This window comes from Balaenoptera acutorostrata, chromosome 2 (genome assembly GCF_949987535.1).
Source record: "Balaenoptera acutorostrata chromosome 2, mBalAcu1.1, whole genome shotgun sequence".
NCBI classification, from domain to species: domain Eukaryota; kingdom Metazoa; phylum Chordata; class Mammalia; order Artiodactyla; family Balaenopteridae; genus Balaenoptera; species Balaenoptera acutorostrata.
Genome location: NC_080065.1, coordinates 44,435,071 through 44,459,301, shown reverse-complemented (window position 1 = coordinate 44,459,301; position 24,231 = coordinate 44,435,071). Strand labels below are relative to the sequence as shown.

The 24,231-nt window shown below is 35.4% G+C and overlaps 1 protein-coding gene across 3 annotated transcripts in view; it reads right to left on the bottom strand.

Moving 5' to 3' along the window:
* Nucleotides 1-23,635: 23,635 nt before the first annotated feature.
* Nucleotides 23,636-24,231, bottom strand: part of NDUFS4 (NADH:ubiquinone oxidoreductase subunit S4) — a 124,343-nt gene continuing 123,747 nt past the window's right edge. For 2 of the 3 annotated variants that reach the window (XM_007195581.3, XM_007195580.2), the window contains one exon: nucleotides 23,694-23,850. Coding sequence is in view for 2 of the 3 variants with exons in the window: in XM_007195580.2 (XP_007195642.1) it covers nucleotides 23,849-23,850 (2 nt within the window). In the remaining variant the exon portion in view is untranslated. Of the gene's footprint in view, nucleotides 23,851-24,231 lie in introns of all 3 variants that reach the window. The other variant, XM_007195579.2, reaches the window with a different exon arrangement.

The following is a 24,231-nucleotide window of genomic DNA, read 5'->3' as shown; positions in this document are numbered from 1 at the left end:
TTTCAATCTTCCTGAATTTACTAAGACTTGTTTTGTGGCTTGACATATGGTCTATCCTAGAAAATGTTCCTTGTGCAGTTGAGAAGAATGTGTATTCTGCTGTTGTTGGATGGAATATTCTGTATATATCCTTTAGGTGTGTATATATCCTTTAGGTCCATGTAATCTACAGTGTTCATATTTGCTTTTTCCTAATTGATTGCATATCTCTTTGGATGATCTATTCATTGTTGAGAGTGGGTTATTAAAGTCCCCAACTATTATTGTATTGCTGTTTATTTCTCCTTTTAGCTATGTTAGTTTTTGCTTTATACAGCTGACCCTTGAACAACGTGGGTTTGAACTGCGAGGGTCTATTTACATGCAGATTTTTTTCAATAGTAATACTACAGTACTACAGTATCTGCAGTTGGTTGAATACATGGATGTGGAACTGTCAATATGGAGGAATCATGGATACAGAGGAACTACTTATATGGAGGGCCATCTATAAATTGTACATGGATTTTCAACTGCATGGCGGGTCTAACCCCTATGTAGTTCAAGGACCAAATGTATATTTAAATGCTCCAAGTTGGACACATAAGTATTTAAAACTGTCATATATTTTTGATAGATGACCCCTTTATCATTATATAGTGACCTTCTTTGTCCCTTTTTGCCATTTTTAAAGTCTATTTTGTCTAAGTATAGCTACTCTTGCTTTTTTTAGGTTACTATTTCTTTTTTTTTTTTTTTTTAATTAATTAATTATTTATTTATTTATGGCTGTGTTGGGTCTTCGTTTCTGTGCAAGGGCTTTCTCCAGTTGCGGCAAACGGGGGCCACTCTTCATCGTGGTGTGCGGGCCTCTCACTATCGCGGCCTCTCTTGTTGCGGAGCACGGGCTCCAGACACGCAGGCTCAGTAATTGTGGCTCACGGGCCTAGTTGCTCCGCTGCATGTGGGATCTTCCCAGACCAGGGCTCGGACCCGTGTCCCCTGCATTGGCAGGCAGATTCTTAACCACTGTGCCACCAGGGAAGCCCGGTTACTATTTCTTGAAATATTTTTCTATCCCTTCACTCTCAGTCTCAAAATACTGTATCTTTAAAGCTAAAGTAAGTCTCTTGTAGGCAGCATATCATAAGATCTTTCTGTTTAATCCATTCAGCCATTTTATGTCCTTTGATTGGAGAATTTAATCCATTTATATTTAATGTAATTATTGATAAGTAGGGACTTACTTTTGCCATTTCATAATTGTTTTCTGGCCATTTTATAGATTCATTATTCCTTGTTTCTTATTTTTCTATCTCTTTTTTGTGTTTTGATATATTTTACTATCACTATGCTTGAATTCTTTATCATGTTCTTTTCTGTAATTACTACAGATTTTTCCTGTATGATTATCATGAGGTTTACATAAAATATTTTAAAATTATAGCACCCTATTTTAAACTGATAACAATCTTTGACTTCAGTAAGATTCCTAAACTATACTAACTTCTCCCCCTCACATTTTAGGTTATTGATGTTAGCGTTTACATATTTTTTATATTGTGTAACTAATATCAGATTTTTGTATTTATGGTTATGTTTCTTTTTAACTTCTAAACTTTAGTTGTAAATGAATTATGCACCACCATTACTATATTATAGAATCTAACTTTGACTATATATTTACCATTACCAGTGAGTTTTATGCTACCTTTTTATGTTTTTATGATGTTAATTAGTGTCCTTTTACTTCCACACAACACCCTTTAACATTTCTTGTAAGGCAGGTCTAGTGGTGATGAACTCCCTCAGTTTTAGTTTTTTTGGAAAGTCTTTCTCTCCTTTATTTCCAAAGGACATCTTTGCTGAGAACAGAATTCTTCATTGACATTTTTCCCCCCAATATTTTGAATATGTCATCCTGTTCTCTCATGGCCCAAAACAGTTCTCTTGAGAAAGCTACCCATAGTCTTATGGGTGTCCTATTATACTAATTTTCTCTCTTTTGCTGATTTCAAAATTCTTTGTCTTCTTACTTTTGATAATTTAATTATAATGTATCTCAATGTAGTCCTATTTGGGTTGAACTTATTTGGAATTCTTTGGTCCTCATGGATCTTGGTGTCCATTTCTCTTCCCAGGTTTGAGATATTTTCATCCATTTTTGCTTTAAGTATACTTTCTCTCCTGTTCTGTTTCTCTTCTCCTTCTGGAATTCCCATAATGTGGATATTATTTCTTTTGATTGTGTCCTGTAAGTCCTACAGGCTTTCTTCACTCTTTTTTATTCTTTTTTCTGTGTGGTCCTCTGACTGGATAATTTCCAATGTCCTTTCTCTAGATCATTAATTCTTTCTTCTGCATGGCTGAGTCTGATTTTGAAGCACTTTATTGAATTCTTTGGTTCAGTCATCATCTTTTCCAGCTCTAAGATTTGTTTGTTTTTGCTTTAATGGTTTCTATTTCTTTTTGAACTCATTTTGTTCATGCATTGTTTTCCTAATTTTATTTTGTTGTCTGTGTGTTGTTGTAGTTCACTAAACTTCTTCAAGAGGATTATTCTCAGTTCTTTGTCTGACAGTTCATAGATTTCCATTTCTTTAGGGTCAGTTATTGGAGCTTTATTTGATTTCTTTGGTGGTGTGATGTTTACCAGATTTTTTCGTGATCCTTGATTCCTTACATTGTATTTCACATTTCAGTGAGGGGGTCTCCTCTTCCAGACTTTATAGGTTTCCTTTGGCAGAGACAGTTCTTCACCAGTCAGTTCAGTTTGGGTTTCTGGATGTGTCTGCTGGTAAAGTCCTTGGCAGGAAGGGGCTTGCTATCAGGGTCTATTTTGGGGTGAGATCACTGCCCAAGCTCTGAGGTTAGGAAGGAGGTGCCACTGGCTGAGAACAGTTGGATAGGACTGCTGGTTTATTTCCTTGGCTAAGCAAGGCTGTAGGATGGTCTTTGCAGTTGCCTGGGTTCTTTGGTCAGGCTTGCTAGATGGTCAGGACTGGGGACTACCTTCGGCAGTAAAGTACTATGAATTAGCTTCTCTGTCCTGATGGGGTAGCAGGACAGGCCCCAGGGCCTATCCAGCCCATTGTTCGGAGACCCAAATTAGGCAAAACTGTGCACTGAGTTCTCTGGCCAAAGAGAACCACCAGTTTTGCGCAGACAGGGAAATCCATGGGCTATGTTCTCTTGTTAAAGTTTCACTGTAAGCAGGGCTATTAGATGGGCTACATAGCTTCCCAAGTACCCTGGTTAGGTTCCCTGCTTGAGCAAGCTGAAAACTATATTCAGTAATGGGTGGGGCTACACATTAGTTTCCTAGCCAGGCACAGCAGGGGAAACATCTCCAAGTCAGAAAGGTTTTTTGTTTGTGGTCTTGACTCAAGCTGACCAATGCCCCAAGTAATCTGGCCAAACGAGGGCACTGGTTTGGCTCTGCAGACTATCGGTTCTGCCTGCTGAACTCCCTGCTTGAGCATTGCTGGGCTATACAGTTTTCCAGCTGTTCTGGACAGGCTTTCCGGTTGGCCAGGTCTAGGAGCTTCACTCAGCAGTGTGTAGGCCTATGAATTAGCTTCCCTGCCTGGGTGGATTAAGGGAACCCTCTAAGCCCAGCACTGGCTTTGCTCTGCGGGTAATCAGCTCTGCCTGCCAGACTCTCTGCTTGAGTGTTACTGGGCTATGTAGCTTCCAGGTGTTCTTGCCAGCCTTTCTAGTCAGATGGAGCCAGGAGCTACACTCAGCAGTTAGCGGGGTTATGACTTAGCTCCACTGGCTGGGTGGGAGCAGACCAAGCTCCAGGGCTAGCAGATCTCTTCATTTGGGGACCCAAATCAGGCAGACCAGAACCCTGCTGAGTTCCCTGGTCAGACTGTGTCACTGACTTGGTTCTACAGATGAACAAAGCCACTAGCTGGGACCACTACCTGGGTGCTATAGGTAGAAACTTGATCTGCCAAGATCCAAGATCTTTTGTAACAAAAGCCCCTCCCAACTTCTCCATCACCATCAGATTCCCAGTGGTCAAGACCCACAGATTCCCCCATAATCTTTATGAGACAGTACTGGAGTGAGGTCTCCCAAGAAGTGATCCACAGTGCTAGGGTAGCTGGATGTCAACCCTACACTCTCTTTTCCCACTGGAGGAGCCATAGGTTGAGGGGAGACCTCTCAGCATGGTTCTGCACCAGCCTGGGAAAGGAGCAGGGTGGTCAGCATGTAACCCTCCTATTACCTTTCTAATGCTGTCCATCTTTTTCTCTGTGATGCAGGGGGTGCTTCAGCCTCACCACTGTGTTCTAGGATTTCTCAGTGGTGTCTTGTCCATGAATATTTGTTAGCTGTTTTTCCTGTGAAGCAGAGCAAAGTCAAGAATAACCTATGCTCCCATCATTGTGACATTACTTCCTCTAATATTTCTTTTAAAGCACATCTGATAGCAATGGATTCTGTGTCTTTGTTTATCTGGGAATATCTTTGTTTTCATATTTGGAAGATGGTTTTTCTGTATGTAGGATTTTTTTTTTCTCTCAGCACATTAAATATGTCATTCCACTGTATTATGGCCTCCATAAGTTGTTTTATTTTTTTAAATAGGAAATCAGCTGTTAATCTTATTGTGGTCTCTTTGTATCTGATGTATTGTCTCTTGGTCTCATGGTTTCTCTTTTTGTCTTTCAACAATGGCCTATGATGTGTCTAAGTTTGATTTTGTTTTGTTTTTTTCCTTTTCTATCCTACTTGGATTTTGTTGAGCTTCTTGTTGTTTAGATTGGTTTTTTAATCAAATTTGAGAAATGATCAGCCATTATTATTTTGAATATTTTTCTCTGCTATGGTGGTAGGTAAAATAATGCACCCTCCAACCACTACCACCCCACAGACATCCATGTCATAATCTATGGAACCTATGAATATATTACCTCACATGGAAAAGGAGACTTTGCCTATGTGATCAAAATTAAAGACCTTGAGATGAGGAGATTATTTTAGATTATTCAGATGGGCCCAACCTAATAACAAGTGCTAAAAAGAACCTTTCCTGGCTGAGGTCAATGTTGGAATGAGATGTGACTACAAAAGATGATCAGAGAGATGCAATGTTGCTGGCTTTCAAGAGGATGGGGGCCATCAGTTGAGAAATGTGGGCATCCGTAGAGGCTGGGAAAGGAAAGGAAACAGATTTTCCCCTAGAGTCTCCAGAAAGGAATGCAGCCCTGCCAACACCTTGATTAGCCCATTGAGACCCATGTTAGACTCTAACCTACAGAATTATAAAATAGTGAGTCAGTGAATGAGTGAGTGAATGAATGAATGAATAAAAGTCTGTGTTGTTTTAAGCCACTAAGTTTGTGGTAATTTGTTGTGGCACCAATAGTAAACCAATATTGCTCCTTTCTCTTCTTCTGGTACTTCCATTATGTATATATTGATATGCTTAATGGTGTCTCACAGATCTCTGATTTTTTTTCATTCTTTTTAATTTCTGCTCTTCAAATTGGATAATCTCTATTAATCTATCTTCAAGTTCCCTGATCTCTTCTGCCAGCTAAAATCTAGTTTTGAGCCCCTCTAGTGAGTTTTTCATTTTAGTTATTGTACTTTTTAATTCTAGTATTTCTGCTTAATTTTTTAAAAATAATTCTATCTCTATTAATATTCTCTATTTGGTGAGTCATTGTTATCATACTTTCATTTAATGGATTAAATATGGATTCGTTTTATTTTTGGAGCATATTTGTAGTAGTTGCTTTGAGGTGCACCCAAAAGTAATGTTTATTGACTGATTTTTTTCCCCTGTGTGTGGGGCACACTTCCCTGTTTCTTTTCATGTCTCATAATTTTTGTTGTTGTTTAACTGGATATTTCAGATAATATAGCAACTCTCAGTTCTTAATCTGTGTCCGCACTCCAGGCTTGTTGCCATTTTTTGTTTCTTTCTTTAGTGATTTGATTGAACAAACTTTGTGAAGTCTGTTTCCTCTGCAGTGTGCAGTCTCTGATGTATGTCACTACTCGTTTCTTTTCCTTCTTTATTTTTAGGCTTCCTAGGCATCACCCCTGAGTCAGCATAGCTCAGTGTTCAACGATTGATCAGAGGTTGTTTTAAGCCCCCTGAGCCTTTAATGCCTCCGCTTTTTGTTGGTGGATCTGTGTATAGTGTTGGGAATGCTTTCAAAGTTCAGGAGTCAAAGTTACAAGTCTGCCCCATGTTCAGTCAGGAACTAGCAACCTCTCTTGTTACTTAGATGCAGTCTTGCTCATATATACAACTTTTCAAATGACCAGGGATGCCTGTGGTCTTAGCAAGGCCTTTTTTTTGGCTATCTCTTTCCCTGGATCTCCCTCTTAAATTTCTGATACAGTAAGTCCCCTACATATGAACAAGTTCTGTTCCGATAGCACGTTCATTCGTCCAATTTGTTCATAAGTCCAACAAAGTTAGCCTAGGTACCCAACTAACACAATCGGCTATATAGTACTGTACTGTAATAGGTTTATAACACTTTTCACACAAATAATACATAAAAAATGAACACAAAAAATAAAACATTGTTAATCTTACAGTACAGTACTGTGAAAACTACAGTAGTACAGTACAACAGCTGGCATACAGGGGCTGGCATCAAGTGAACAGGCAAGAAGAGTTATTGACGGGAGGAGGGAGAGGAGGTGGGAGATGGTAGAGCTGAAGGATTGTCAGCAATAGGAGATGGAGGGCAAGCTGCAATTTCACTCATGCCTGACGTTGATGGCATAGGTTCTGGTTCCTTGCTGGATTCAATTCTATCTACCCTCTTGAAAAAATGATCCAATGATGTCTGGGTAGTAGCTCTTTTTTTCTCGTCATAGATGACATGGTAGCACTGGATTGCATTCTGAATGGCTGCTGCAGTCCTTTGTGTACCGTTCTATGTTTGGGTCCTGTGCCTTGAAAACTAACAGTGCCTCCTCAAATGAAGAAAATTCCCCTGCCATTTCCTGCGTCGTGAATCTCTTCAGTTCGTCAGTTACTTCTTCTTCCTCTTGTCGCTCACTTTCTCAATTATTTTCACTTTTGTTTCCATCATTATCGTTTGGCGCTTCTTAGCAGTACCAGCTACATCACCGCTACTTTTACACTTGCTTCCAGACATCCTGGGCTTGAAATAAAGATACTGTACTACTGTACTCTATACAGTACTGTGTGGTAAAGTACACAAAAGCACAACCACTATGTAGAGGATGCACGCACGTGACAATGTACGCCAGACACGTGAACTAACTTATGTGATTAAACATGCAAACGCATGTTCACATCTTTGAACGTTTGCAGCTTGGAGGTTCGTATGTAGGGGACTTATGTAATGCCATTTTGTTTACCATTACTAGTAGTACAGAGACAGTAACCTTCCTTGATTGTTTGGCACTGATTGATTGTCTACTGTTTTTGACAATGTTCCTGGATATGGCTTTTTCCATGTTCATCTCCAAGTAAAGTAAGCCTCTTCAGGCAGGGCCAAGCAGCTACCAGTCCTCATGACGTGCTATGCCCACTCTGAGCACAACCTCCACAACACAAGGCCAGAGCCCTGGGGGTGCGGATAGGAGCTATTGGTCCTCCCTAGCTACCCCATCCTTTCCTGAAGTGGAATCTATGTCCCAAATTGGGAGCTGGTGAGGGAGGATGGGAGCTATCAGTTCTCATGGGCTGCCCTACCTTCACAGTATAGAATTTCTAAAACATAGAGATGAAGAGAATGGGAGCATCCCCTGGCTGAAATGACATAGACTCCCACATTTCTTACAGAGATGCATAGATTTTCTTAAGCAAATTCTTCTCAATTGATTATATGCCCTTTGGTCAAATTCCAGAGACATTTAGAAAATATTAATTAATTTATGTATTTATCCAGTTTTATCACTGTTTCTCTGAGGAGAGAATCTATCAAGCTTTTCATGTAGACATTTCAGCAGTCCCACTGCCTAATCAAATCTTGACTATGATGGTTGCAAACTGCTGATCTTCCAACTCCAGCAGCGTTCTCTTCAAATTTACCACTCAGCACTTGGCATTCTACTATAAATGAGAGCCCTTCCTTCTCCTCCATTATTTATCTATATTTATTATCAGTATGGATTCATGAGTTACTATTCTTTTTCCTAATGGTTTATACTTTATTACTGTACTTAGTAATTTTTCTGCTGAATTTGTCCAGTTTTGATCAGTGGGAGGTCCCTTCAAGCTGGATTCTGTATTTTGGGCATCATTTGGTTGTAATGTTTTCTCACTTTCTGGGATAGCAAGATGTTCTAGATTCATCTTGTACTTACCCTGTCCCAGTGCTGGACTCAGTCATTTTTCTGAGAAGCCCTAGTATATTTCATTAAGAAATGTTATTACAGACCAAAATCTTGATGCTAAGTGTAAATATACACACATATATGTATACGTACATATACATGCACAAACATACATATTTTAGAAATCATGTTTGCATCAATATCTCCTATTCGTCCCACAAAGTTATTTCTTGCCTTTCCTCATTCTATATTTGTATGTCCTTTCTTCTTCAATGAAAACAACATAAGTATATTTATTCATTTGCTCACTATTCTAATACATCCAAATTTGTTTCAAAATTTCATTGCCCATACCACTATGTAAAACAACCATATCAAAAAAAGATCTATTTGTTTGCAATTTGTTCCTACCATTCCACCCCATCCAAGAATGTGGGTATATCGTCAAAAACTATGTTCAAAGTAACTTAGATAAGTTCTTTCTTTTTTTCCCTTTTAGTGTAGTTACGGTATTCATTTACCCCTTGTAGGTAAAGTACTTCATTTTTTTCCAGTTTTCTCTCCTTTTTATACAAAAGGATGTGTGTGTATGTGTATACATGTATATGGAAATATATATATATATATACACATACATATATAGGTTATTAATCACAGCCTTAATTATACAAGATATTATTTTGTACTTATTGTTTTAGTAAACAATGTCTCCTAGAAATCACTCCATATCAGTTCATACAAATACTCCTCACTCTTCTTAACAGCTGTATTATACCCAATTGTGTGAATATTCCATATGTCATTCATTCAATTTCCTATACCTAGATATTTATGTAGTTTCTAATATTTTAAAATTACAAATAAGGCTGGGATTAATAACCTTGGGCATATGTATTTTTATATTTGTTGTAGCATATCTTCAAGATAAATTTTCAGAAATGTGATTACTGGGTCCATGAATACTTATATAGTTTGTTAGATATTGCTGAATTCCTCCCCATAGGGGTTGTACCATTTAACATTCCCTTCAGCAGTGTAAGAGTGCCTGTTTCTCCACAGCCTCAACAAAGTAAATTAGCAAGCTTTGGCTTTTGCCTATCAGATGGGTGAAACAGACTATCATAGGGTGCTTTTAATTAGCATTTCCCCTTATTATGCTTGAACTTACATTTCTACATATGTTTCAGGGCCATTTTTGTCTCTGTGAATTGTCTGTTCATGACTTTTGCACATTTTTCTATAGGATTTTTAGTCCTTTCCCCCTTCAGTTCTTAAAAGTCCTTAGTATAGTTGGGAGTAGCTGTTAACTGTGATATGTTTGCAAATATCTTCTCCCAATTGATTTGTCTTAAACACTGCTTATGGTTTCTTATCATCCCAAAGATTTGTATTTTTTACATAGTCAAATTTATCAAACATTTCTTGTATTGCATCTGGATTTTAGTTATAATTAATAAGAATTGAATCATAGCTAAAAAACTTTTTTCTACTGAAGAGAGAAAAAAGAGAAATTCACCCATGTTTTCTTCTAGAACTATTTCCTCCCTCCCTTCCTCCCCCCCTCCCTCCCTCCCTTCCAGATCTCTGATCCATTTGGAGTTTATTCTTATGTATGGCATGAGGAATGGATAGTTTTCTTTTCTTCAGTTGTCCCAATACCATTTATTAAAAACATCATCTTTGTCCCAACTGATGTGAGATATCACCTTTATCATATACTAAACTTCTATATGTAGTTGATCTATTTCTGGACTTTTTACTCTATCCCATTATCATGTTGATTCATGTTCAGTACCAAATTGTTTTAATACAGACTTTCTCATATGTTTAAATATCTAGAAGGTGTAGACCCCACTGAGAGTTTCGTTTTATTTTATTTTCAGTGTTCCCCTAGCTATTCTTTTGTGTTTGTATTTACATACAAACATTAGGATGAAATTACCTAGATCCATATACAAATTTATTGGAATTTATACTGGGATTACATTAAATGCATAAATTAAGTAAAACGGACATCTTCATGATGTTGAGATGTCCTATCATAGACAAAGGATATCTTCTCATTTGTTTAAGTGTATTTTTCTGTCTTTCAGGAATGTTTTATAAATTGTAGAAAACAAACTTATGGTTACCAAAGGGGAATGGGGGGAGGGATAAATTGGGAGATTGGGACTGACATATACACACTACTATATGTAAAATAGATAACTAATAAGAACCTACTGTACAGCACAGGAAACTCTACTCAATACTCTGTAATGACCTATATGGGAAAAAAATCTAAAAAAGAGTGGATATATGTATATGTATAACTGATTCACCTTGCTGCACAGCAGAAACTAACACAACATTGTAAATCAACTATAGTCCAATAAAAATTAACTTTAAAAAATTGTTCATAGTAGTCTCTTATGACTCTTTGCATTTCTGTGGCATCAGTTGTAACATCTCCTTTTATTTCTAATTTTATTATTTGAGTCCCCTCTTTTTGTTGGTGAGTCTAGCTAAAGGTTTGTCAATTTTCTTTATCTTTTCAAAGACCAGCTGTTAGTTTTGTTCTTTTCTATTGTGCTTTTGGTCTCTATTTCATTCATTTCCACTCTGATCTTTGTTATTTCTTTTCATTCTACTAACTATGGGATTCATTTTTTTTCTTCTTCTAGTTCCTTGAGGTATAAAGTTAGGTTGGCATTTTTGAGATTCCTTCTTGCTTCTTGATGTAGACATTTATCACTATGAACTTCCTTCTTAGAGCTGCTTTTGCTGCATCCCATAAGTTTTGGTATATTATATTTCCATTTTCACTTGTCTTAAGGTATTTTTTAATTTCTCACTTGATTTCATTTTGACCCATTTGTTTTTAGTAGAATGTTGTTTAATCTCCACGTATTTGTGAATTTTCTAGTTTTCTTCTTGTAATTAATTTCTATTTTCATACCATTGTGTTCAGAAAATGTATCTGATATCTTCTTAAATTTATTAAAACTTGTTTTATGGCCTAACATATGACCTATCCCAAAGAGCATTCCATGTGCACTTGAGATGAATATATATTCTGTTGCCTTTTCATGAAATGTTAAGTCCATCTGGTCTAATGTGTTGTTTAAGGCCAACATGTTTTTTCATGGATTTTCTATCTGGATGATCTATCCATTGATGTCAGTGGGGTATTAAAGTCCCCTACTATTATTGTGTTGCTGTCTATTTTTTCCTTTACATCTGTTAATATTTGCTTTATGTATTTAGGTGCTCCTATGTTGGGTGTGCAAATATTTACAAATGTTATATCCTGTTGTTGAATTGACCCCTTTATCATTATGAAATGCCCTTCTTTGTCTCTTATTACAGTGTTCATTTTAAAGTCTATTTTGTCTAATATAAGTATAGCAATTTCAGCTTTCTTTTGGTTTCCGTTTGCATGGAGTATCTTTTTCTATCCCTTCATATTCAGTCCGTGTGTGTCCTTACCTCTGAAGTGAGTCTCCAATAGGAAACATATATATGGGTCTTGTTCTTTTTCTTTTTCTTTTTTTTTTCAAATACAAGCCCATTTATTTAAAGCTAGGTTAACTCTTGTTTTGGTTTTGGTTGTTTTTTTTTTTTTTTTTTTTTTTTACATTCAGCCACTGTCTTTTGATTGGAGAGTTTAGTCCATTCACATTGAAAGTATTATTGACAGGTATGAACTTAATTGCCATTTTATTTATTTTCTTGCTGTTTTGTATTTACTTTGTTCTTTTCTGTTGCCTCTTCCTATGGTTTAATCACTTTCTTAAGTGGCATGCTTAGATTCCTTTCTCTTTTTGTGCATCTCCTATGGGTTTTTGCTTTGTGGTTACCATAGGATCTATATATAATAACTTATAACAGTCTATTTTAAGTTGATAACAACTTTAAGTTTGATCACATTCTAAATCTGTACATTTTTACTCTTCCTCCCTCATTTTATATATTTTTGATGTCATATTTTACATCTTTTTATCTTTTGTAGTCCTTAACTAATTATTGTAGTTATAGTTATTTTTACTACTTTTGTCTTTTAACTTTCATACTAGCTTCATAAGTGATTAATCCACCTCCTTTACTATACATTTACCTTTACCAGTGGGATTTAAACTTTTATATATTTTCCTATTACTAATTAGCACCCTTTATTTCAGCTTAAAGAAGTCCTTTTATCATTTCTTTTAAGGCTGATTTAGTAGTGATAAACTCCCTTAGCTTTTTCTTGTCTGGAAAACTCTTCAACCCTCTTTCAATTCTGAATGACAACTTTGTTGAGTAGAGTATTCTTGGTTGGAAATTTTTGTTTGTTTTCCTCTCAGCACTATGAACATATCATGCCACTCCCTTCTCGCTTGCAAAGTTTCTGCTGAAAAACCTGCTTCTAATCTTATGGGGGTTCCCTTGTATGTAATGCATTGTTATTCTCTTGCTGCTTTCTCTCTTTGTCTTTAACTTTTTTTTTTTTTAATATCCTCTAATTTTTAAAATGCTTTTTATTGGTAATAACTTTTTTCATTTCCAATTTATTTGCATTCAAGTAGGAAATGTCTTTAACTTTTGACATCTTAATTTTAATGTGTCTTGGTGTGAGTCTCTCTGGGTTCATCTTATTTGTAACTCTCCAGGCTTCCTGGATCTGGATGTCTGTTTTCTTCCCCACATTAGGGAAATTTTTAGCATTATTTTTTCAAATAAGCTTTCTGCCTTTTTCTCTCAATTTTCTCCTTCTAGGACCCGTATAATGTGAATACTATTTTGCTTGTTGTTGTCCTGTAAGTCCCTTAGGCTGTCTTCACTTTTTAAAATTCTTTTTCTCTTTTTGCTGCACTGATTGGGTGAATTCCTCTACCCTGGCTTGGAGGTCATTGATCCTTTCTTTTGTTTCATGTAGTCTGCTGTTGAACCCCTCTACTGTAATTTTCAGTTCAGTTATTGTATTTTCATATTGGTGACTTCTACTGGCACTTGTTAATATTATCTATTTCTTTGTAGAAGTTCTCACTTGTTCATCTGTTCTTCTCCCAAGTTTGCTCTTTATCTTTATGGCCATTATTTTGAACTCTTTATCTGGTAAATCACTTATCTCTGTTTCATTAAGGACTTTTTCAAAGGTTTAATTTTGTTCTTTTGCTTGCAACGTATCCTCTGTTTCTTCATTTTCTATGTTGGTTTCTTTGCATTAAATAAAACAGCCACCTCTCCTAGTCTTGAAGGAAGTGGCCTTGTGTAGGAGATTAATCTCATTGTTTAACCTTGCCTTAGCTCTTTGTTGTCTGTCAAACCTTTGTGGTTGTCCAAGTAGCCTATTTTATTTTGAGTGGCTCCCAGTAGTTGACATGTGCCAAGACTTATTTTTTTATATGATTTACATTTTGGCATTTGGATATTGTTGTTTTCTTCTTTGGAATTCTCTCCATATATTTCTTTGAGTGGTATAACCTAAAGCAAAATGCAATGTGTATTTGATCCTTTGGAAATTTAACTGAAGCAATTCTTCACTTACCTCAATTTATCCTTTGTTTAATACACAGTGAAATTGCATTAGGTACTCCCCAGGGTCCTTCCACACTGTTACATACTTACTTAATACCTATTCATCTTATGGTTCTCTATATCCTTCATCTCCTTCTCATTGTTAGCAATTTTCTTCTTTCTTATGTAAAGATCAATCATCCCCTGTCTTGCAAATTTATATTTCCCAAGTGTACTGCACTGTGTCCTCTTAGGTGAATTGCCATCTTTAAAAGACTTAAAGCATGCTTTAATTGTGGTATATATTACTTTAGACTCACATGGAAATCCCTTTGTAAAAATCATATGATTGTTACATGTCCAAAATATTTCCTCCATTTTAAGAATTGTAAATCTATATTGATCCCAAAAACTTGGCCTCTGTACACCAATGCCAAATTGAGTCTCGGAGACAGAGTTTTGGGTGAAGTAGAAAAGAATAGCTTTATTGCTTTGCAAGGCAAAGGGGGACACCATGGGCTTGTGCCTCAAAAACTGTGTGTCCCAACCTGAGAGGATTTGGTGAGGAGTTTTACAGCAGTGGTTCAAGGGCAGGGTTGCTGATAAGGATCAAGGTGTGTGTATTCATAATGAAAAATGTCAGCAGATATTACATTGTAATCTACTATTGTTGGTGATTTTCTCTAGATATGGATATTCATTAAAGAGTAAATTTGAGTTAGATATTAACAACAAAATTAACTATGCTTTATCACTCTGTACTCACATACATTGTTTCCATTTCTTACCCATAAAACCATTAATTAGTTCAAGTATTCACAAGTCTGCTAAGTCCTGTTTATTCTCCATTATAAGTACAACTTTAAAAGAAACTGTTCATTATTTTTTTTTAATTTATTAATTTATTTTTGGCTGCATTGTGTTTGTTGCTGTGCATGGGCTTTCTCTAGCTGTGGTGAGTGGGGGCTACTCTTCGTTGTGGTGTGAGGGCTTCTCATTGCGGTGGCTTCTCTTGTTGCAGAGCACAGGCTCTAGGCATGCAGGCTTCAGTAGTTGTGGCATGCAGGCTCAGTAGTTGTGGCTCACAGGCTCCAGAGCGCAGGCTCAGTAGTTGCAGTACATGGGCTTAGTTGCTCTGCGGCCTGTGCGATCTTCCCGGACCAGGGATTGAACCCATGTCCCCTGCAATGGCAGGCAGATTCTTAACCACTGTGCCTCCAGGGAAGTCCATCTGTTCATTATTTTATCTAAGTTCTATTTATATCTGTAGGCATCCTGCTTTATCTTTCTCACATTATGATTAAAGTTTAAAAAATTACTTAAATAGAGATCCTAGCAGGCACACATAAATTTAGCCATATGCCTGGCCACAAATAATATTTAATGAATGATGTGAATTTTCATGAAGGAGAGTGCCCAACATTTATCAAGTATATACGAAGTGCTTATTTATTCAATCACACTTGGTAAGGACACTAAGGTATTAGAGAGGTCAAGTACAAGTGGCACATCTGACACTTGATCTAAGGGTTGTCGTACTAAAGAATACTGCGCTTTAGTTTCTCTTCCAAAGGGGATATTAAATCCAGTAAGTTTAATTATTTATTTACTTTATTTACTTATTTTAAACTTTTCTTGGCTCAAGCAGGCCTAACTTCATCATAGGTCATAATGGGCATGTGATTGTTCTAGGGAACCATTCAAAAGGAGAGACAGTTATGAAACCTCATTGTGATTAAAAGACTGATTTTTGTCAACTTGTATGTTACTCCCTCTTCCACAACTTTAAATTATATCTACTATTATCTCTGAAGGCCCTTCTAAACTAATCTTTCTTGTAAATACCAATAACTATGTACTGCTAAACAAACTTGACAGATTGACAGTTTAAAGAGTGAGGTGGTTCTGGGATATTTTTCATGGCTTTATTATCCCATGTTTGGGATTATCTGGGTGAGTCCTAAATGTCATCACTATTGTCCTTATAAGAGAAAGGCAGAGGGAAATTTGACCTGAGGGGAAGAAGGTAATACCTAATGCAAGATGTTACTGGCAGGACTTCCCTGGTGCTCCAGTGGTTAAGATGACACACTTCCAATGCTGGGGGTGTGGGTTTGATTCCTGGTTGGGGAACCAAGATCTCACATGCTGCACGGAGCGACCAAAAAGAAAAAAAAAATGTTACTGGTTTTGGAAATGAAGAAGGGGCTGCAAGTCAAGCAAGGCAAGGAATGTAGCTCTGGAATCTGGAAAAGGCAAGGAAATGGATTCTCTCCTAGATCCTCTGGAAGGAGTGCCCTGACCACACCTTAATTATGGCCCAGTGAAACTGATTTTGATCTTCTGATCTCAAAAACTGTAGAAATAATGTGTGTTGTTTTAAGCCACCAAATTTGTGATAATTTGTCACAGAAACCGTAAGAAACTAATACAAAGAATAAACCTTTTATTTACTACTAGAACCACACTTTCTTAATGAAATTGCATCTAATTTTATTCAATTTCCATTTCTGATATTCTAGTAATTTTGGTTTTAAGCACATAGCAACGTCTAAGGAGGTATGTAGCTGTTGAGCTTAGAGACAATTCTTTTCATTTAAAAAATCCTTTATTGGCCTCCTCAATTCCTTATTTATCACCTCTTCCTTTTTGTTTACTGAAAATACTTTCCCTAAGGAACTGTCCTTGACCCTCCTCTCTGTTCTTCATAATCTTATACTCACTACTCTATTCATTGCCAGAGCTATCATTATTACAGTCCAGCCAGTGCTCTTGGCCCATCTGCTAAACTCCAGACCCGCATTTCCAATGGTGGGCTGTGAATCTTTGATAGCTATCTTTGATAGCTCGTTGGCATCCTGCATTCACTATAACTAAAACTGAATTCATCTTCCCACACATAGAGTTATAAACAGAAAACCAAGTAACACCAGAAATGAATGTTTCATCAAATAAGGCATGTTAAGAATTTTGTTTTGTTTTGTTTTACACAATAATGGAAAACTAGAGAAGTATCTAATTTTTTGGTTTTTGCAGATGTCAATTTTGAGTAATATTTCTTCCAATATTTCTTCACTTTGCCTTGTTCCACATGGGCCATCCTACTGATGGTGCAAATGCTGCAGGAATGGTAAATCTGACTTTTAGATTATTCTGTATATGAATTTTAACACATTGATCTTCTCAGTCATCAAAAACTTTATAGTTGTTTTCCTGTTTAACCATTATAAGCCATATCAAATGCTCATGGACCATGCACGTTTTAAGTGCTGCTCTGACATCACACTGAGGTTTGTCTTTATGTTTAAATCAATTTTTATTGAGGTATAATTTACATTCACTAAGATGTACCAAATTTAAGTATAGAACTGATATGTAGTACGTCCTAAGGTATACTAAGAAAAAAACACAGCAAGGTACAAAAGAGTAAATATAGTATGCTTCCTTTTGTGTAAGAAAGGAGAAATATGAATATGTACATTTGCTTAATTTCCAAAATGAAACATAGCTAAGATAAATCAGCAAGTAATAAAATTGGTTACTACAGAGGGTGGGTAAGAATGGGACTCCTTCAACTTTTTAGTACAATTTTGATTTTTGAACCAGGTTAAAATTTTACATGTTTAAAAAATAATAAGAAAGAAAAAATGCTATACATGAATACAAAGGAACAAATGAACCGAACTGTATATGAAAATAGATAATATAAAGAGTTAATTCAAGGAACTTGGGAAACAGTGCCCTGACTCTATCTCTTCTTTTTTCTGAAGACAAGAAGAATTGTGAAGAAATCTTGAACTTTACCTTGTAGTTTGTTACTGGTGGTATTAGTGATTTCAAAACCATTTTGTGTGTATTGTAGGATAGAGTAAAAGAGTAATACACTGATGTTAGGAACCAGGATTCTCATTGTGAGAAAAGGGTGATAAAATATTAAATGGTGGTGAGGGGGAGTAGAGAAGAGAGATGCAGAGAAAGAGCTCTGAGCTAGTAGTGGACTGGAATTGGAGGTTATCAAGATATAAAATATGAGCATGTGTGTAAACTCTGCCCACTTACATGGGTCTATATAGTACCCTAAATTTTTTTTTATTGAAGTATAATTTATAAATTTGGGTTAATTTTTGCTGTACAGCAAAGTGACTCAGTTACAGGATATTGAATATAGTTCCCTGTGCTATTCAGTAGGACCTTGTTGTTTATCCATTCTATATATACTAGTTTTCATCTACTAATCCCAAACTCCCAATCCTTCCCGCCCCCACGGCAACCAAAAGTCTGTTCTCTAGTTCTGTGAGTCTCTTTCTGTTTCATAGATATGTTCATTTGTGTCATATTTTAGATTCCCCATATAAGTGATATACGGTATTTGTCTTTCTTTCTGACTTAATTTGCTTAGTATGATAATCTCTAGGTCCATCCATGTTGCTACAAATGGCATTATTTCATTCTTTTTTTATGGCTGAGTAATATTCCATTGTATTTATATACCACATCTTCTTTATCCATTCATCTGTTGATGGACATTTAGGTTGTTTCATGTCTTGTCTATTGTAAATAGGGCTGCTATGAACATAGGGGTGATATCCTAACCTTGATTTCTAAATATTACTTTCCACTAAAAGGAAACAGGGCTCCTTGGAGAAATGACTGATTCCAGGTCTGAGGGGGGAATGTACAAGGTAAACCTAAAATATATTGTTCCAGATGTCATGGAAGTGTTAAAAAGGGGGTAAAGATATGCCAAAAGGGACAGAGGAGCCAGCTTGAGGGAGCTCCCAAAGGTGAAATCTGGGACATTAAATATAATGAGAATAATGAATACTAAATAAAAAAGAATCCATAAATCAACAACAGTAATTAATAACAACAGCAAACCAGTGGGGCCAGCTAGTAAATGGAGAATTGACAGAACTAGAAAATTACCATTTGCAGTCTCTGGTGTAATACCTGATTCAGGTAAGGACAGTCCAAAAATGCTTACACAGTTTGGTAAAGTTTTCTTGGGAAACAGGATTTATGCAACCTCAAAGTATCAACCCATAGATTATGTACTAATTAAGAGATAAAAGTACTTTGTGATGGAGACTCTGGCATGTACCACCTTAACCAAGTGATTACACTAACATCACCAATAATTGGACAGTGATTTTATGTGCCACCAGGACTGATTCTTTGAGAGAAACAAAAAATTACTAATTATTGGTGATATTAAGTTTGATCACTTGGTTGAGGTGGTACATGCCAGATTTCTCCATCATAATGTACTTTTATCTCTTTTAGTTAGTACATAACATATGGGTTGACACTTTGAGACTGCATAAATCTGTTTCCCAACAAAATTTCACCATTGTTTTAGCATTCTTTGGATTATTATCAGGAATGTTTAACTTTAATCTCATCATGAGGAAACAATGAGAGAAAGCTAAATTATGGAACATTTTTTGAGGACTAGCCTGAATTCTTCGAAAACACCCAATGGAATGACAAAAAAGCAACAAAAAAGCAGGTGAACTGTTCAAGATCAAGGAGACTAAATTTAATATATAATTATTGATTGGATCCTGGACTGAAATAAATCAGTGTAAAGAACAATATTGGAGCAACCTGGCAAAGCCTGAATATGGACAACAGTCAAACTTTTTAAAATTGTGACAATATTGTGGTAATATAGAATAATGTCTTTTTTCTAAAGAGATATTTCCCTAAGTATTTAGAGATGATATGATACCTGCACCTTACTTTTAAATGAAGATTGTGGGGAGGAAGGGAGGGAGAATACATGTGACAAAATATTAACTAGTAAATTTAAGTGAAGGGTATATGAGTGTTCATTTTTAACCTTTTTTTTCTTATAATAAAAATTTATGGAAAATCCCACTGAAAAGGAAAAAAATTAAAAATATAATCAGTGATCTTTAGATTAGGAGAAAATCTATTACAGTATAATTTATTATTATGGTCACATACCATTGTTGGCAGGCTTTGGTCACAAAATCATCATCATGAGCTTCCTACAATAAATGACATCTCCTGGACTTATTCTTGTTAAACTGACAACTGGAGAGACACCAGAGCTTCTCATTAGGTTCCCAGAGTTGCCATATATTCCAGCATTCAGTTTCCTCAACCTAGATCTACCCCTAACCAGGATCCAAAGCACAGGCGTAATCATGTCTACATCTATGGGTAATCAATTAAATCACAATTCGAAAATCTATTTTTTTCTAATTTCGTGATTTAATCTTCATTACCCATGTAGGTTTAATATTTATCTTCCAAAAAACCCACTTTAATTAACTTTTCCTCAGTTTTCGAGAATATATGGGAGATTATTTTAACAATATTTAAGATAAAACAAGATTGTTTTATAAAATTAAAAAAAAGTCTGAGTTCTAAAATTTTAAAAATCCATTTAAAATTAACTCAAGTGGTCAGTATAATTCTTAGATGAGTGTAAATAACATCAGCTTTTGAACAGCTATTGAATAGAGTCCCAGTAAATATCCACTAACAGTTTCAAAGACATATCAACTGAAAACTAGCAGAGAATGAGACAGACCAGGTTTGGTTTGTATTCAGAATCACTGTAACAGTCAAACTAACCATTGTTTATTGTGCTTTCCCACGAGTCAGCCTTTGTAGAAGACATTGAGAAAGAAATTTCAATACTTACAGTTTTAGTCATTTGCAGTCTGGCTAGGGAGGTAAGAGTTATATGTTTTTAAATATAAAAGCAAAATACTGGGAAAATCAAAACGTTGAAAAACAGGTTTAAATTGTGTATTACATGCCACAATATAAAAAATGTCTTGGGAAAACACGATATAGTCAGTGAAAAAAAGGATTTGATACCAATGCAATTTTGTTTTTCTAAAAAACGTATAATGTTATTGCAATTTTGTTTTATAAAAGCAACATATGTGTATGAAGAAAACAAATACCAGAAACATACACACCAATTGTATAACAATCGTTATCTTGGAGTGGTGGAATCTGTGATTATATTCTTTATGATTTCTATATCAAATATTTTTGTAACACTTTCATAACCAAAGCACAAATATTTTAAAGAAATAATTTAAAGACATCATTAAAAATACAAAGCAGGATAAACTTTAAGCACCAAACTGCCCTGAAAGTTAGTTCTACAACACTAACTTCATACGGCTGGAGTGCTCCAGCGTATCCTCCTAGCCCACACGATGTGTAACACAGTGCCCTGTGCGTGACAGAGTAAGTTAAGGGCTTAATAAAGTCACTCTGGTTATATTAATTTTCACCTACCCCATTAGGTAGCTACCCCCATTTTGGAGATGAGGAAACTGAGAAATTTAATTAACTTTATAAAGATCACCAAGCTAGTAAATGGCTGAACCAGAATTCAAGTCCAAGTAGTCTAACTCAATCTTTACTCATACTAAATAATTAGCGATTGCTGGCAGAATATAAGCTTCCTCTGTAGGTCTATAACACAAGAGCAGGGCGACCTTGTCAGTCTTGTCACTATGGTTTACAACCAACAACTGGATAACTTAAACCTGGGGTTCAGATTCAGTCAATAAAGGTAAAAACTTTATACCCACAATGAAAATGATGGTACTAAAAATTTTAAATTAAAATAGTGTAAAAGAGTAAGATAAATGATGTTAAAAGTCATTAAAACATGTTTGTTATTGACACTCTATTTCAGGACTATTGGCGAAGTACTTGGTTTTTGACTTAGAAAATTTACGTCACGGGATCCTTTAGCATCCTTTAGCATAAGACAGATACTATAAAAATGAGAGCTGTCTAGGGTATTTTCTTTCTTTTTGGATCTGTCATACTTACCCCAAAAGGTAAAAAACACTATTAAAAAAAAAAAGGGGGTCTCCTTTATGCTAGTCTTATAGAAATAAAGTTATAAATTATATGAAATACGAACATAAAAGTCACTGTACAGCTCCTATAGAATGATGAGAGATGGAAACAACCCAGAAACAGTTGGGCATTGACTTATTATATAAATAAGGACCAGATATTACAGAAGAAAAGAATACTGAATTTTCAACAGATGTATGAGGTGGCCCATGAAGTTAGTTCTACCAGAGTAACAATACAAATAAAAAGTGTTACATTTTATGTTAAAAACCAAAGTAAGGTGGAATGCTAAATCATTTTTTGAAGAAAACTTGCTTGTATTGCCTTACTGTATGGGATGTAAGTAGGTTTTATTTTGTTTTAACTGAAATTTAAACTCATACTCACTGAAATATCTGTGGAACTTCTTAACAGCTTTATTTTATCATTTTGTAGAGTTTACCATTTACTTAAAATTCTAAAATAGCAGTAATTAAAATGTATAATTTTTCAAGTAAAGCTCAAGATGGCAAGATATGAATTGTAGTGTAAAAAGATATATTTATAATTATGTATATTTACTTATACAAATAATATATCTTTACAGTAATATATTCAAAAAGCATATTGAAAGTTAAATAAATGTGAAAGACCCAAGAATCCCTTCTCCCACAACCAGTGGTAACCAGTAAAATCATGTTAGTAGTTTCTCATATATTTTTCCCAAAATATTCTAGATGCATATATGTTAGCACCTGCTGCCCCACCTCACCCCAGATATTATCTACTACTCTGTTTTTTCACTTAGCACTATATCTTGAATATCATTTCAAACAGCTCATACAGATTATTTCTTGTTCTTTATAATAGCTGTATAACACTCCATTTAACTTCATTCCCCTTTTAATAGACATTTAGATTGTTTCAACTTATTAGCTATTAGAAACAATTCTGTAGTATCCTTGTACATTCACTTCTGTGTACATCCATAGGCTATTTGCCTAGAAAAGGATTTTTAAAATTAAGTGGAATGTGCAGTTAACATTTTGAAAAGAGACTACTAATATGCTCTCCAAAAACAATATCATACAGATTTTTACTCTGACGTGTTTTCTTTGTTGGGCTAGGTCAATGTGCTATTAGTGTTTTTATGAAACGTGATTGTGAGAGACTGTATATTTAGTATATAATTTTTGAAACACTGAAGAATGTATTAGCAATCCAAAGAAATCATCTGCCATTAATCAATCCTATTTCTCTGTAACTAAAGTAATTAACAGTATGGGCTTTGAAGACAGACAGACTTGTGTTCAAGTGCCAGCTTTCACTTGTGTGATTCTGAGCATGTTATTTAGTCACTTTAAGCCTTGATTTATGTCTTTGCAAAATGGGGAAAATAGTGAATTACTATGAAGATTAGTATACAGTGTTTATTGAGGTACCCGACAAGAGTGTGTGCTTGGTAACTCATACTGTATGACCTAAATGATTGGCACATAACAAAAGCATATATCTATATTTTCTAAAAATAACTGAATACTAATCATCTCTAACAAACAAAGAACTGGTTTTTATTTTCTGAGTCTTTTAATTCACAAGAATATAAAATCTTTACCTGAACCTCACAATCATGAAGTGTTGATTTGTGGGCAGCATTTAGTATGGAACACAATTCATTCAGGCTCAAAGAAACTTAGAGAATATTTCTAATTAAAGAAGAGAATTTCAATAATAAGGAGATTTGGGTTTAGGTTTATCAGATTGCAATGTAATCATGAATTTCTTTACCTATGATAAAAGGAAAATTTCTAAGACAGCATTTTGATAATGATGGCTGGTAGTTTATAACCACTATTAACTTGAGAATGGTCATAAAAAGCAAGTATAAAACTTCAATACTGCAGATTTCAAGTATTCCTTTTAATAGATTTTTAAATGCCGAAATTTCCTAGAGGTATGATCACCTGAAAACGTCTCTCTATAAAGGAAATTATAACAAGTTTAATTTGAGACATCAAAAAACATTTTAAATGACACCACAAAATGTATCTGTAGTTTAAAGGTCAAATTTATTAGGAGAGTGAGGTGTAATATACACGGACTATAAATACTGAACAGCTGACTTTATTCACGGTCAAGCAGAGATATAATCCGTGCCAACCTATTTTGTGGATACTCTTGTTCTTTTGTTCCAAGAAAAGTTTGCGCCATAAGACTTGGACTTTGGTTTCGGAACCCTTCTCTCTTCAACATCATAGCTCCATCCTAGAAAACAAAACCAAAAATAAACACACAAGAACAGAATTAAAGAGGATACCTGAAGAACACAGTGAGCAGAGGCTAACTTTCATAAATTTAATGTTCATTTATCAGGAGTATGTGTCAACACATTTGAAATATAAATACTTAGTAATACGTTCCCTTGTAATCCTGTGTGACGAGAGGGTCTAAAGTATTGCCTGAAGATGATTTACCATATCTTAAAGGTGTAAGCCATGATTTAATTTCTCCTTGCTGAATATTACTTGTTCAAATATCCATTAGTTATGTATTATGTAAAAATTTCCATTCCTTTTTGTGGTTTAATATGTGATTTCTTTAGCTGTAATGAGCAACACTGAACAATATAACCCATCCCACTGCTTT